The sequence below is a fragment of the Pundamilia nyererei genome, unplaced genomic scaffold (genome assembly GCF_000239375.1).
Source record: "Pundamilia nyererei isolate P.nyererei 1_Seehausen unplaced genomic scaffold, PunNye1.0 scaffold00521, whole genome shotgun sequence".
Classification (NCBI taxonomy): Eukaryota; Metazoa; Chordata; class Actinopteri; order Cichliformes; family Cichlidae; genus Pundamilia; species Pundamilia nyererei.
In genome coordinates this window covers 103734-119067 of record NW_005187922.1, presented here as the reverse complement: position 1 = coordinate 119067, position 15334 = coordinate 103734, and the positions used below count along the sequence as shown (strand labels likewise).

Sequence of the window (15334 nt, the reverse complement as noted above, 5' to 3'; positions counted from 1 at the left end):
GTCTGTGACTGAGAAGAAGTGCTTGGTGAAATATATAATGGTAAAATACAGGATAACTAAAAAAGTGGTCAGGTCTGTCCAGTAGTCCAGATTTGGAAAATAAATTTATAATTTAGTGATGATAGATTGTTATAAAGTGTTTAGAAAGTGCTTAATGGGAATATTAATTTTGTGCAAACTGTGTGGCTTTTAACAAGATTTCCTGTGTATTTAGCAGGTGAAATTATGTCAGTTGACCTCAGACTGTCAGGACGCTGAAGAACCTACGGCCAACCACTGAAATATGATGTGGGGAAAATGAACAGAGGGAGTGATTTTTAACTCTGATTTCAGACCATGTAAGTCTTAGTTAAGCCAAGAGTAGGGAAAAATCTCTATGGCCCCGAAATTCTAATTCCCACAACATATTGTCAGATTAGTAAGCAAAACTTCTCTCATGGCTCTTGGCGAAGGCGGTCACAGTTTTCTCCTCTCCTCCTTCCCCTTATCTTCCCTGCTTTGCCTCTTGTGTCCTTCTCCTGTCTCGTGATTATTACTTTCCCTCGAACAGTCTCTCACTGTCGTTCTCTAAAACCTAAAAGAGAATTATGGATTTGATCAACTGGTCTCTGAATGCTATTGAGCAATGCTCGTTGCTTTTCTCAATGAGAAGTCTGGGCTCGGGAGAGCCTGAGTGCCCTGGAGGGACTTTCCCTGCCGGATACACTATGGACGGGTGGCAGACATGGAGGATCTTGTGCCTGGTGGGACTGTTGATTGAGGACGCTGAAGATATCTACCTATTCGGAACCATGATAACAGGGTTCTTGCTGATCGGAGCTGGCTTGGCCCTGATTTATCGGAGAAATAAGAGAGCAGAACCAGCTGTTCAAACCCCCCCCAAGGCTGACCACTAGAATTGAAGTGATGGGACGAGGCGCGACCTCTCACAACGAACGCAGCATGGTTAACACCTTGGAGATGCTTACAGCTGCCGTGAAGCCTCAAAATAACAACATTGAGCATATGGTGGGATACATCAGAGAGAGGCCTGCTCAAAATGAGACCATTGAGCGAAAGTTGGATCACATCACAGAACGGCTCACTGCAGTTGTGGGGTCTCAGAATAAAAAGGATGACAACACCACGGAACGGAAGTTTGATACCATCATGGGGAGGCTCGCGGTTCTGCAACGGGAGATTGAGAGACCAGTGTCGGAGTGTTAAAGAACAGCTTTGAAATTCTTCTGAGCTGCTCGCATAAAAAAAAAATCAATAACATCAACATGCGGACACCACGGCGCCAGCTGCGGGCCCAAGGCTGGAGCCGAACAAAAACTCCCTGATAACGACTGTGTGATGACTATTCTTCCCATCCCACGCAAGGCCACCTGGGTTGGCTGGCAGACTGTTTACTTAGCCTGATAGGGTGAAGGACACTGTCTCAGCTGAACTATGGACACGCACACACATACACTTACACTGATAAGCATTCACACATCCCCCCTCCCCTTCCAATGCCTTCGATGCTTGTTGCCTCCTGGGAACACGAGGCAGGTCTGGGCCCGCGCTGGAGAGTCGGCGCAGTGGCAGGATGGCTGCTGTGTTGCCTGGGATTACTCCTTATCCCCTACCCAACCCTGTTGCTGGTCACGTGCTTTAAATGTTGTACTGTGGACATTTGTGTGCTTTCTGTGCAGAGGAGTATTTTTTGTTTCCTGTTCTCATGCTGTCCTCCTGTAGCCCAGCATGAGTAGAGGTCTCTTTTTTTCCTCTTGTACTTTCCCATTGTAGTGTACATTTCAGTGGTTTTTCTGTAATGCAACCGTTCTCTGACTTGTATCCCCATGTGATGTCTGTGTCGTGTGTGTAAGGTCGGGGGGCCGGTTCATTCCACTGCAGGGCAACCTGCCACTGCACGTGGCGAATAAAACTTGAACTTGAACTTCTGGCAGTTAGGTTTGGGTTGTTTGCTTATTTCAATAAAGGGAGTTTTACTAATCATGGACATGTCTATAACTGGGCCCATTAGTTTTGTAAGAATGCACTTAGAGAAAACCTGTCAGGTGACGATGTTTTGTGCTTTGATGAGCCAAAAATCAGCTCTCTTTTTTCTTCTTCTCATTTTTATTCTAAGCAGGCCTGCAAGATTGAATTAACAGCGCTGTAAAACATTTTCGGGAGAAGAAATATGAGGTGAGCTTTTCCAGATTATAATGGGCTGAGGAAAAGCCTAACTGTGGGAACCGATGAGCGTTTTAGTTCCCATCCAAAAGGATTGCAGCAAGTCAATCCAGTTAAAATATAATAAAGAACTCTTTTTCTAAAAAACAAAAAACAAATGAATGAGCTCATGTTGCTGAGGGTGGAGAATCTGATTACTTGCGTGGGAGTCTCCATTACCAGAAATATCTTGTGTGAATGCGTGTGAGTGAATGTGTGACTAAACTGTGATGGACTGACGATGTGGACTAAAGTTTTGACTGACTTGACACTGAGACAAAGACAGGACCAAGGTTAGGATGAGTAAATGTTGACAAACAATTCACCACGCTGGTAAGAGAAGGGTGACTGCTTTGCTTTGCTTTCCTTTGTTTTGCTTTGCCATGAGCAGGAGGAGAAGAGAGAACAGAGGGGAATAGTGTAGTTTCACATGAGTGTGGAGCTGCAGATTGAACCTTTCAGCTGCTAATTCTGGGTTGCTGAGGTTTCCTTTAAGAAAATTCTGTTTTATTGACTGGGTTTAGATTATGGTATTACATTATATTGTTGGGAAAAATGCCAAATGCTAAAGGGGAGAAAATTTTTAGAGGTTTTTTAAAGGTTTTTAGAGAAATAATATGATTAACCTTTTTGTCGAGTTTTAGGTCTGATTTGAAACAAGCAAGCAAGAAGGTCCTGAGTTAAATTCCACTATCAGGCCGGGGGCTTGCTGTGTGGAGTTTGCATGTTCTACCCGTGTTTGCGTGGGTTCCCTCTGGGTACTCTGGCTTCCTCCCACCGTCCAAAGACATGCAGCTTGTGGGGATAGGTTAATTGGATAATCCAAATTGCCACTAGGTGTGAATGTGCGAGTGAATGTGAGTGCGAATGGTTGTCTGTCCCTGTGTGTTGGCCCTGTGACAGACTGGCGACCTGTCCAGGGTGTACCCCGCCTCTTGCCCTATGATAGCTGGGATAGGCTCCAGCAACCCTGAAAAGGATAAGCAGAAGTGAATGGATGGATGGATGGATGGATGGATGGATGGATGGATTGATGACTCTTTGTGTGTTTGATAATTTAGGTATGGTAAAACTTAGGCAGCAATCATTATTTTCAGGTTTAAGCCAAAGGATTAAAGTGAACTGAATCCTTTTTTAGAAGATAAAATGCTGGTGTTCATAAGAAGCTGAATACCACAATCAAGGGAAAATTGTGTGACAGCAGCTTGAATAAAACATATGCTTCAGTGAAAGAAGGGAAGATGTTAGGCTTGGAAATGTTTGTTTTCTCTTTGATCTCTTTTATTAGAATAAGTGGTTATAATCATTTTCTTATACATATTGCAAAGTGTGCTCATGAAGAGTTAAGCATTCAGTTTTTCGAGGTTCATCTAGCGGGACTGTCCAGATGATACATGGTGAGAGGTAACTTAGAGTGGAATAAGGTCAATGCCAACACACTTACACACACAGAAATGATGTAGACCTATTTCTAGGGTAGAGATGAGACATATTTTTCTTGTAACTGCATTTGTGCCTGCAAAAGGAACAGTTTTGTACAAGACTAGCTCGAGATGTTCCAGAGATAAGTGTGAAGAGAGCAATGACAGGAAACACCTGGAGCGGGGACGGCGAAAATATCTCATTAAATGTGTGAAAGGTTGTCAAAAGAACTGTTGTGACCGTCACTAACTGTAACTTTTGCATGTTATGTAGATACATAACATGCAAAAGTTACAGTTAGTGACGGTCTTGGTTTCTTCGCAGCAGGAGTTATTTAAAACTTTCATTTGGAAAAAGTCAGTTTGGCCCTTTTAAAAAAAGTGAGCTATGGAGGTTCTTCATACTCAATTTATTTGCAGCTGCTGCCATAACATGTCTGGTCTCACCACGGTACCTGGTAGACAAAAACTATTGTGAAGTGTGCTTTCTAGTGGAGATTTAGGCTGATATGGTGATGGTATATGCCCCTTCCGAGCTAGAAGCATACTTTAACAGCTAAAATTCAGTGGCAGATCATCCTACCTTTGTTAACAACAGCTAGACACATACTTTAACGGGTAAAATGAAGTGGCAAACCATTCTGGCTGTATGAATATGAGCTACAAGAATACTCTGATGGGCAAAGTTAAGTGGCAAACCGTCATATCTACTTAAATTGGTGCTGGAATTACTCTTTTACGGCAGAAATGTGCATGAACTACTTACAGTAGGAAGTTTTGCCAAAGTAGGATGGTTTGTCACAACACCAAGTAAAGCGTTTGGACTTCATTAAGTTGGTTGAACCTCCAAAAGTTGAATCTGTTCATCTGGACGTAGCGTTTTGTGAGAAATATTTTGTCACTCATCCAAGTGACTTATTCAGTCTCAGCTGACTGCAATCTTATAAACAGTACATTTGCATAATGACTGAAACCAGCCTACTGGAGGAACAATGGGCTGGGAGAACAGTTCCTTAATCTTAATTATGCAAATTCTCATGACCATGATCAACAACCACTGACCAAAACCCACTGATCAATGGCCATGATCACCATTCACAGAGAGTTTGGGAACGGCTGCAATCACAGCATTGTAAGATGTTGAAATATGTACCCTTAGGCCCCCTCCTTGATTCAGAGATGCTCTTTCCCTTTTCACGTAAATGGCCTCCTTGACTCCCCGCTCAAACCAGCGTTCCTCCCTGTCCAAGATGTGTACATCCTCATCCTTGAAAGAGTGTCCACTATCCTGTAGGTGTAAATAGACTGCAGAGTCCTGGCCTGACGAAGTAGCTCTTCTGTGTTGTGCCATCCGCTTCGCCAGAGGTTGTTTGGTTTCCCCGATGTATAAATCCTGGCAATCCTCCTGTCACTTAACAGAGTAATGGGGCAACCATGGCTATGGGGCGACCGTGGCTCAGGGGGTTGGGAAGCGTATCTGTAACCGGAAGGTCGCTGGTTCGATCCCAGGGCTCTCTGTCCTGGTCGTTGTGTCCTTGGGCAAGACACTTTACCCTACCGCCTACTGGTGTTGGCCAGAGGGGCCAATGGCGCGATATGGCAGCCTCGCTTCTGTCAGTCTGCCCCAGGGCAGCTGTGGCTACAACTGTAGCTGCCTCCACCAGTGTGTGAATGTGAGAGTGAATGAATAGTGGCATTGTAAAGCGCTTTGGGTGCCTTGAAAAGCGCTATATAAATCCAATCCATTATTATTACACTATGTTACTCTGTTTGTGTAGTGGGACCTGATCCTTAGGGTGGACCAATTTTTGGCGCAGTGTGTTTTGGGGTTTAAAAGCCACAGAGACGCAGTGTTTAGAAAAAATGCATCTCACCTGCTCTGAAACTCTGACACATATGGGATCACCACAGGCTTTTGCTAAAGAAAGGGTTGTCCTTCTCTCCTGGATTGGCTAGGAGCTTTCTTTAGGAGCCTTTCCAGCTTTGACAAAATTCCAGCTGGGATAACCACATTTACTCAGGGCCTTCTTCATGTGCTGTTCTTCTGCCTCCCTGGCCGCTGTGTCAATGTTGATGGTGTTCGCTCTGTGTTGTAGCGTCCTAATGACACCCAGTTTGTGCTACAGTGGATGATGAAAGTCAAACCTTAGATACTGATACGTGAAGTTCACTTCTGTCCGATGACAGTGATTCTGAGGTGAGTAGAGGAGGATATCCTGAACTTTGCTGTTTTTATGTACTCCTATTTTTGCCACTATTAGCTGCTTTTAGCCAGCATTATTGAAACTTAGTACATCAAATACAATCCTGCTCTTTATAAGAAAGAAAGTTTGATTCTTTTAAGGCCACTCAAGACAAATATTAGTTGGGATTATGTTAGCTCATAACCAGATGCTGCTGTTGTTGTTTAGCCAGCTCACACCTGTTGTCTGGAGAGGGGATAGTTGTGTGTCTTATTTGATGACAATAAGTAACATAATAGTATCAGGAATAGATAAACATCTATAAGCATGTTTTCTGTTAAGGCCCCTGACTTCAGTTCGGGATATGTGGCTTGACGTGGGGGGGAAAATGATGCCAGTCATGTGGTGTAGGTAACCCCTTCTTAGGTGATAAAACATATGCATAACAGAAGTTATAAATTGCCTCAACAGCACATGTCTACAATTTTCGTCCTCCTCTGTAATTTGTTTGTGGCTAGTCTCTACCCACACACATAGTATACAAATAGTCAGAACAGTGATGTCTATCTCAGCCACTGTAGTCAAGATGGCAGGACGGTGGTGTTTACAAACCAGCTTCTGCTCCTATGTACTTTTAATGACTCAATTTGAAAGAAGATGTAATTACACATTACTCTGTACAATTACAATATTACAAAATATTTTATTCTATTAAATAAACTAAATAAAATGAGTATACCTTTAAACGTTCAATAAGCCTAACACAGGTTTTCTCATTTTTGGAAACACACACACACAAGTCAACAAACAAAACATAGTACCTCACCTCAAAGTCTCCAGTCTACATTGTTGACTCTCCAGAAAAACACACAAGTGTCTCAACCCAGCATCCTGCAGCTTGTTAAAACTCAGGTCTAGATGTGTCAGATGGAAGGGGTTGGAATTCAGAGATGATACCAGGTATTTACAGCTCATCTCTGAAAACTCGCACTGCATCAACCTGGATAAGAATGAAATAAGTCATCCACCAGAAATTTTGTAAAAATATTGCTCAGGTATCTATGGACCTGTATATGAAGCTTTTCTGAATATAGGAGTAACAGGTAATCTATGCATGAACCCGAATTGCAACTCCAGGACCACATGGATGTAAATAAATTTAATTAAGGAAGAGTGACCAAATGACACATCTGGTGCTCTCAGTTCAAATTAGACTTTGATCATTGTAATTAGTACCAAAATATTTTACAATCCACAGAATCACAGAGTTAGTAAGACAGAGATTGGAGATTTATTTTGATCTAAAAAACCCTAATCCCTAACCTTGAGCTAATAGTAAATCCACAATGTCCGCCCTAACCCTAACTTCCTCCCAGTTGGACACGCCCGGAACACCTCACCCAGGACATATCCAGGAGGCATCTTGTCAGATTCCCGAACCAACTCAACTGGCTCCTTTCAATGTGAAAGAGCAACGGCTCTACTCTGAGCCCCTCCCACATGACCAAACTTCATACCCTCTCTCTAAGGAAGAGGCCAGCCACCCTTCGTAGGAAGCCAATTTCTATGATCTTGTTCTTTCGGTCACTACCCACAGCTCGTGACTATATGTGAGGGTAGGAGCGTAGATCAAGTGGTAAGTTGAGAGCTTCACATTTACACTCAATTCTCTCTTCACTAAAACAGACCTGTAGAGCGCCCGCATTACTGTAGCCACAGCACCAATCCGTCTGTCAATCTCATGTTCCCTTCTCCCGTCACTTGTGAACAAGACCCAGACATACTTAAACTCTTTCACATGGGGCAAGAACTCGTCCCTGACACAGAGTGGGCACTCCACCCTTTTCTGGCTGAGGACCATGGCATCAGATTCGGAGGTGCTGATTATGATTCCCATCGGTTCACACTCGGCTGCGAACTGTTCGATGGCCAGCTGGAGGCCATCACCCGATAAAGCAAACGGAACCACATCATACGCAAAAAGCAGAGATGGGATTCTGAAACCACCCAAGCCTTCCAATACTTGGCTACACCTAGAAATTCTGTCAATACAAATTATGAACAGAATCAGTGAATCAGGAACCCATCACCCACCAGAGATAAGTCCAACTTAATGCTGGCTCTGTGGACCAAGCCCTTGCAATGGCTGTATGAGGACTGAACGGCCAGTAGCAATGGGCCAGACACCCCATACTCCTGGAGCACCCCCCGACAGGACACCCCAAGGGACACAGTTGAATGCCTTCTCCAAGTCCACAAAACACATGTAGACTGCTTGGGCAAATGCCCATGTCCCTTAAGTGTCTTTGAGAGGATGAAGAGCTGATTCAGTGTTCCAGGACCAGGATGAAAACCGCATTGTTCCTCTGTATCCGAGGTTTGACTAACAAACGGAGTCTTCTCTCCAGCACCCTGGCATAGACCTTTCCAGGGAGGCTGAGGAGTGTGATTACCCTGTAGTTGGAACACACCCTCCGGTCCCATTTCATAAAGATGGGAACCACCACCCCAGCCTGCCAATCCAGGGGTACTGCCCCTAATCTCGATGCAACATTGTAGAGGCATATAAACCTTCTTCTTCTTCCAGCGCTGTCATGGATCGGCTGTGTGGCAGGCGGGAGGAGGACCCAATCGCAAGATTCACAAACACGGGGATGAACTCAAAAGCAGCTTTATTGCTGACAGGCAGAACATAGGAAATACAGAACTCAACTAAACTGGGAATCAATAAACTAACAGTCGTAGGGAGACACAGGGAATCCACACAGCAATGAGGGAGAACGCGACGCCGAACAGAGGGAGACGCAGACAGAAATACACAGAGGGTTAACGAGGAAAGTGGGAACACACGGGGAACACAGCTGACACAGATAACCATAACGAGACAGGGCGGGTTGAACATAACACTGACGGGAGACAGGCAGAGTCAAACAGGAAGTACAGAGGTTCAGACAGGAGGAGAGAGAGCACGGGGAAAACACAGACATAACGGGCTGGGGAAACATGGAACAACCACAAGGGGAGACGAGGGCTCATAAATACACAGAGGGCACACAGGGGGGAGAGAGAGCACGGGGAGAACTTAGACATAACGGGCAGGGGAAACATGGAATAAAACATAAGGAGAGACGAGGGCTCACAGATACACAGAGGGGCACACAGGGGGTAAAAGCCACGAAGGGAAAACACTTAGGGAACAATACAACAGGGCAACTCAGGAAACATGGCCTAAATAGGGAACAAAATACAAACATACAAGAAAACTAAGAATACTGGGCCAACATGGCCCAGGACCATGACAAGCGCCCCTCGCGTGCGGCAGCCTGTTGCAGCAGCTCTGCTCATTCTGAGTTTCTTTCTTTCTCCTCTTTATTTTCTCGTAGTGTTTTGTAACTAAAGTATTAGCAATTAGATTCAGCAATCATGTTCTACCGTTTTGTGCTAGTCATGGTCATTTTTCTCTGTTTTTTCTTTCACTTTTTTCACCTGTGTTTGGGGACCCTGCGCAGGGACCCTTTGTTTACAGTAGGGATCAGCTGTTAGCACTGCGTCCCGCAGCGGTACTGCTGGCGGACAGACTCGACATTCCCAGCAAGCTGAGGAGGAAAAGACAGGAGTGTCGTGCTGGTAGGGAGCGCCGTCACCCAAGACGGAGACGTTATCGACCATCTCTTCCTTCTGTAATCATTGGAAACGTAAGATCTTTTCCCAATAAGATGGATTAGCTCACGTCGCTAACCTGGTCACAGAGGGAGTACCAGCAATGTAGCATCATGATGCTAACGGAGTCGTGGCTAACACCGCTTACACCAGACACGAGCGTGACGCTACCAGGATTCCAGCTGCTGCGAACGGACAGGATGAGAGAGAGTGGTAAGAGGAAAGGAGGGGGACTGGCAATGTTTGTGAATGAAAGATGGTGTAACCCTGGGCACATCACTGTGAAAGAACAACTCTGCAGCAGAGACATTGAGCTGTTAGCCGTTAGCATGTGTCCATACTACCTCACCAGGGAATTCTCGCATGTTATCGCGATGACAGCGTATGTCCCCCCTTCAGCCAACACAGATGCAGCCTGTTACTCTCTCCACTCTGTGGTCAGCAAACTGCAAACTCAATCTCCGAGAGCCCTTCTTTTAATATCAGGAGACTTTAATCATGCCTCACTGAACTCCACAGTGCCCACCTTCACCCAGTATGTGACATGCCCCACCAGCGAAAATAAAACACTGGCCTTACTGTATGCCAATGCAGAAGAGGCATAAAGCTCATCACCTCTCCCTCCCCTGGGCAGATGTGACCACAAACTGGTGTACCTTGTCCCTGTGTATGAACCCTTAGTGCGCAGGGAGCCACCAACCACCCGCAAAGTACAGAGATGGTCGGAGGAGAGCGAGGAGGCTCTTAAGGATTGTTTTGAGTCGACTGTGTGGGAGGTGATCTATGACGACCACGGAGAGGACATCAACAGCCTGGTGACATGCATTACGGACTATATAAACTTCTGTGTGGATAACACCATGCCTACCAGGACTGTGCAGTTTTTCTCCAATAACAAACGCTGGATTAACCCAGAAATTAAAGCCATCCTTAAGCAGAAGAGAAGGCCCTCATATCTAGGGACCAAGAGGAGTTAAAAATGGTGCAGAGAGATCTGAGAGGACTGATAAGGAATGGGAAGGACAGCTACAGGCAGAAGATGGAGAAACAGCTTCAGCAAAACAACGGTGGCGAAGTCTGAAGAGGCCTCAGAACCATCTCGGGCCACAAAGGTCAGAACTCTCTGCCTGGGAGGGATGTGAGGTGGGCAAATAAACTGAATCATTTCTTCAACAGATATGATTCATCCATGAGGCAGTCTCCAACATCGGCTGCAGACTCCCCCTCCCCCACAACTCCTGTCTTACCTCTGACACCTCAGACACTTCACACCTCCTCTACTCACCCTGTTCACTCCTCCCCACCCCCAACAACAGCATCCAATACAAAGTCAACACAAGGCTCCAGCCTGTCTCTCTCAACCACCCAGGTTTGGAGGGAACTGAGGAGGATTAAAGCCAAGAAGGAGCATCTCTTCAACCTGAGCCTGAGGCTGGGGAGTCCCACAGCTCTGGAAAATCTCCTGTGTTGTACCAGTGCCAAAGACTTCACGCCCCAAGGACCTTAACTGCTACAGGCCGGTGGCTCTGACATCCCACCTGATGAAGACCCTGGAGCGGCTGGTCCTAGCTCAGCTTCGGCGCCTGGTGAGCTCATTACTGGACCCACTTCAGTTTGCCTACCAGCCTGCTATTGGAGCGGACGATGCCGTCATCCACCTCCTACATCGTTCCCTCGCTCACCTGGAGACCGCTGGGAGCACTGTGAGAAACATGTTCTTTAATTTCTCCAGTGCCTTCAACACCATTCTTCCCACGGTCCTGAAGGACAAGCTGGAGAACTCAGGAGTGGACCATCACCTCACTACATGGATTTTGGACTATCTCACCGACTGAAAACATTATGTGTGAACTAAGGGCTGGAGAGATTTCGCAGGTCTTTCCTCCCCACTGCTGTCAGACTCCACAACAAAGATTCCAAATGATCAAACACACACATCCACACATGTGCAATAAGACTGCTATATGTGCAATTCTCTTTCTGACAAAGTTGTACTTTTGTATTTTCTTACTCAGTTGTATATAGCATTTGTATTCTATTTTATTCTATTGTATATATTATTCTATTTTATTCCATTGTCGGAGTTTGCATGTTCTCCCCGTGTTTGCGTGGGTTCTCTCCGGGTACTCCGGCTTCCTCCCACCGTCCAAAGACATGCAGCTTGTGGGGATAGGTTAATTGGATAATCCAAATTGTCACTAGGTGTGAATGTGAGTGTGAATGGTTGTCTGTCCCTATGTGTTGGCCCTGCGACAGACTGGCGACCTGTCCAGGGTGTACCCCGCCTTTCGCCCTATGACAGCTGGGATAGGCTCCAGCGCCCCTCGGGACCCTGAAAAGGATAAGCGGATGGATGGATGGATGGATATTCCATTGTATATAGTATTTTATTTTATTTTATTGCATTCCAGTGTTTTCTAATTTCTTCTACATGACTTTGTACTTTTGCTGTAACGAAACAAATTTCCCACCTGTGGGACTAATAAAGGTCATCTTATCTTATCTTATCTTAAACCAAAACAGCCCTACAACATCGAGAGCCTCACTTCCGGAACTCAGGGCAGACCTCATCCACCCCAGAGGCTCTGCAGCACCGCAGGGTTTTGTATCATATCTATATGATAGATTCTAATTTGTTCATGTAAATGGAGAGTCCTCTTCACACACTAAGGTTAATTAAGGAGTTCCACGGGGTTCAGTGCTAAGATCGATTCTGTGTACATTATGCATGCTTCCCCTAGGCAGCATCATTAGAAGTGTTGAGATTTAAATATGTATATATTTAATGCTTATTTGCTGAATATATTGTTTTATGTATAAGAGAGGCCCAACTCTTAGTACAGTCTGTGCCAACGGTGCTGGGAGAAAACTGCATGCTTTTGCAGAGCATGGTAACTGCAGGCAGAAAGTGAAACTAAGCAGAGGGTTTGATCGAAACTTAAAGCGTGTGTGATGTCTAGAAGTATATAAATAACCTGGCTTCCTGTTTCTGCTTGAGACTTTGCTTGGCATGTCTCTTGTGCCTTGCTCAGTCTCCATATTCCGGAATATGTAAAAATTAAAGATCATTTTTTAAGTTAGACCACTTTGAGCCGTGTCTTTCTTTGCTGTAAAGAATACAAAGAACTGGATTTAATAGAAGACATAGTATACATTTTCGCTGCTTTGCAGATGACACCCAGCTCTATCTATACATGAAGGCAGATAACACAAACCAATTATTTCAGGAATGTTTCAAAGACATTAAGACCTGGATGCAGGTCTGCAACAGTCGCCCTCATCGCTGATGGGGACGACAAGGAGTACAGAGAACTGACCCAAGACTTAAATAAATCACTTTAAGCATATTTGCACTGCACAGGACACTTACACATGTAGATTGCACAACCTTGGACATTATATTGCTTAATTACCATTTAGTACTTGTTCTATATTTCTTCATATATTCTTATACATTTCTATATTGTGTATTTGTGTGTTATGTATTTTGTTGTACAGTTATTTTATTTTTAACTTTAATTTTTATATTTTATTTATTCCTTCCTAGTTAAATTTACTCTTCATTTTAATTTTCATATTTATTTCCTATCCTATTCATAGTCTTTTTTCTGTAGGTCAGCATTTCACTGCATATCGTACTGTGTATGTGACAAACAAAATTTGAATTTGAAAGTTGAATTTTGGACGGCAGCTAAATTTCTGCTTCTTAATTCAGATAAAACTGAGGTTATTTTACTCCGCCCTGAAAATCTTAGAAATATGGTATCTAACCATATTACTCTGGATGGCATTATCTTGGCATCCAGTAACATTGCGAGGAACCTTGGAGTCATTTTTGACCAAGACATGTCCTTCAATGCACATATTAAACAAATATGTAAGACTGCGTTCCTCCATTTGCGCAGCATCCCTAAAATTAGAAATATCCTGTCTCTTAGTGATGCTGAATAACTAGCTGATGCAGTCTTAATTCTTCTTAATTCAGATAAAACTGAGGTTATTTTACTCGGCCCTGAAAATCAGAGTGATGCTGAAAAACTAGTTCATGCATTTATTACTTCCAGGCTGGACTACTGTAATTCATTATTATCAGGATGTCCAAAAAACTCACTGAAAAGCCTTCAGTTAATCCAAAGCAAGAGTACTGACTGGGACTAGAAAGAGAGAACATATTTCTCCTGTTTTGGCATCCCTTCATTGGCTTCCTGTTAAATCCAGAATTGAATTCAAAATCCCGCCCCCTTACATACAAGCAGTGATGGGAATAACGGCGTTACAAGTAATGGCGCTACTAATTGCGTTACTTTATTCAGTAACGAGTAATCTAACTAATAACTATTTCAATCGTTACAACGTCGGTACCGTTACTAACAAGAAAATGCGGTGCGGTCGTTTTACTATTTTTTAACAAACAGATGGTTGAACCTGTGTTCAGCTTACCGCATCTCATATCAGTTGCACGGAAGTAGCTGTAAGTAATCTGGGCGCTACAGCGTGCCACTTTTTGGCACAACATCTGGAGCTCAGGGGGACAAAACAATTGCATGAGTGCTGCTGTTTGAATGAGGAAGAATATAGTAGTCGTGGTAAACCAATCACATACCACTTCTAGAAGACAAAGCAACAAGGTGATATTTACCAGTTTTTAAATTGTGTTGATAGGCCACGTAAAACCAGAGTCATGATAAACAATGTATATGCTTGTTTTTTCCTCAATAATTTCGTCACATTTACTGTCTAAGGACAGTGCTAGCACGTACTCTCTGCGTGTTGGTGGAAAAATGCACCATGTCGACCAATCAAAAAATTATATGGCATCACAAATGACATGGTTGTTTAGGAAGAGGGGGAAGTTTTAGGAGTGATGGCGAGTGAGAGAGAGACAGCAGAAAAAAAGAGAGAGCGAGGTTTGAGATGTGAGAGATTTGTGATGTTTAGCATGTTTTTAGTGTGTAGTTAATGTGTTGTCTTGTGTAGTTAGTGTGTAGTGTTGTGGATAGTTTTGTGTTTTCTGTCAGAACAATAAGGTGACTGCTGTCTCCAGCAGTGATACACCTGCTGCTCTCAGACCTGCAGGTATCAGTCTTGTGATGTTCTCCGTTATAATGGACAGAAATTTTTGGAGATGCACAAATAATTTCTTTGGCATATTATTCAATGTAGAACACCAGATTGTATGAAAATAGTTTGAAATGGTTATTGAAAAAAGGGGTAAAAGGTAAATGGCTGCAAATAACTTAGTTGATAGCAAAACTTGTGCATTGGATTTTAAAATTGACAATTTATATTTGAGTTAAGTTTATTAAATATGATTCAATAAACATATTTATGGTTGTTACGGTCAAGGTTATTATCGTTAACGAAAACTAACGAAATAACGAAAACTAGAAGTGAAAAAACATTTTCGTTAACGGAAATAAAAATAAAAACAAAAAAAGGAAAACTAACTAAAACTGTAATGAGTGTTCACAAAACTAACTAAAATTAACTGAATTTATAGCAAAAATGTGTTTAGTTTTCATTGATGTGTGCGTGTCCTACAATAGTCAAGGGTGAAAATGAAGTTTAGTTTCCAGAATTTTTTCTTGCTGTGTCTCATTATGCCAGCAAGTGGCAAGTACGTTAGTCGAGTCATCTGTGTTGCTGCTCCGTCCACGCGCAGAATCATGTCAAGAAAAGTCGGGAGTAAGCGCCAGAGTCCAATTTGGGATTACTTTGAATATGACTGTGTTTTGGATAAAGCAAGTGTTTTGTAGTGGAAAAAGACAAATTATGAGGGACATTTCTAAAGGGAAAAAAATCCCACAAACCTTAAAGTGCACTTGAAAAGCTCACACAAGAAGGCTAACCTAGCTTACATTGAGAAGG

General features: G+C 43.5%; 1 protein-coding gene across 1 annotated transcript in view; it reads right to left on the bottom strand.

Annotated features, from left to right (window-relative positions):
- LOC102211668 (NACHT, LRR and PYD domains-containing protein 12-like) overlaps window positions 1-15334 on the bottom strand; it is a 119161-nt gene that overhangs the window by 60518 nt on the left and 43309 nt on the right. The window contains exon 6 of the mRNA XM_013907782.1: window positions 6633-6806. Within this exon, the coding sequence (XP_013763236.1) occupies window positions 6633-6806 (174 nt within the window). The remainder of the gene's footprint in view (window positions 1-6632; window positions 6807-15334) is intronic.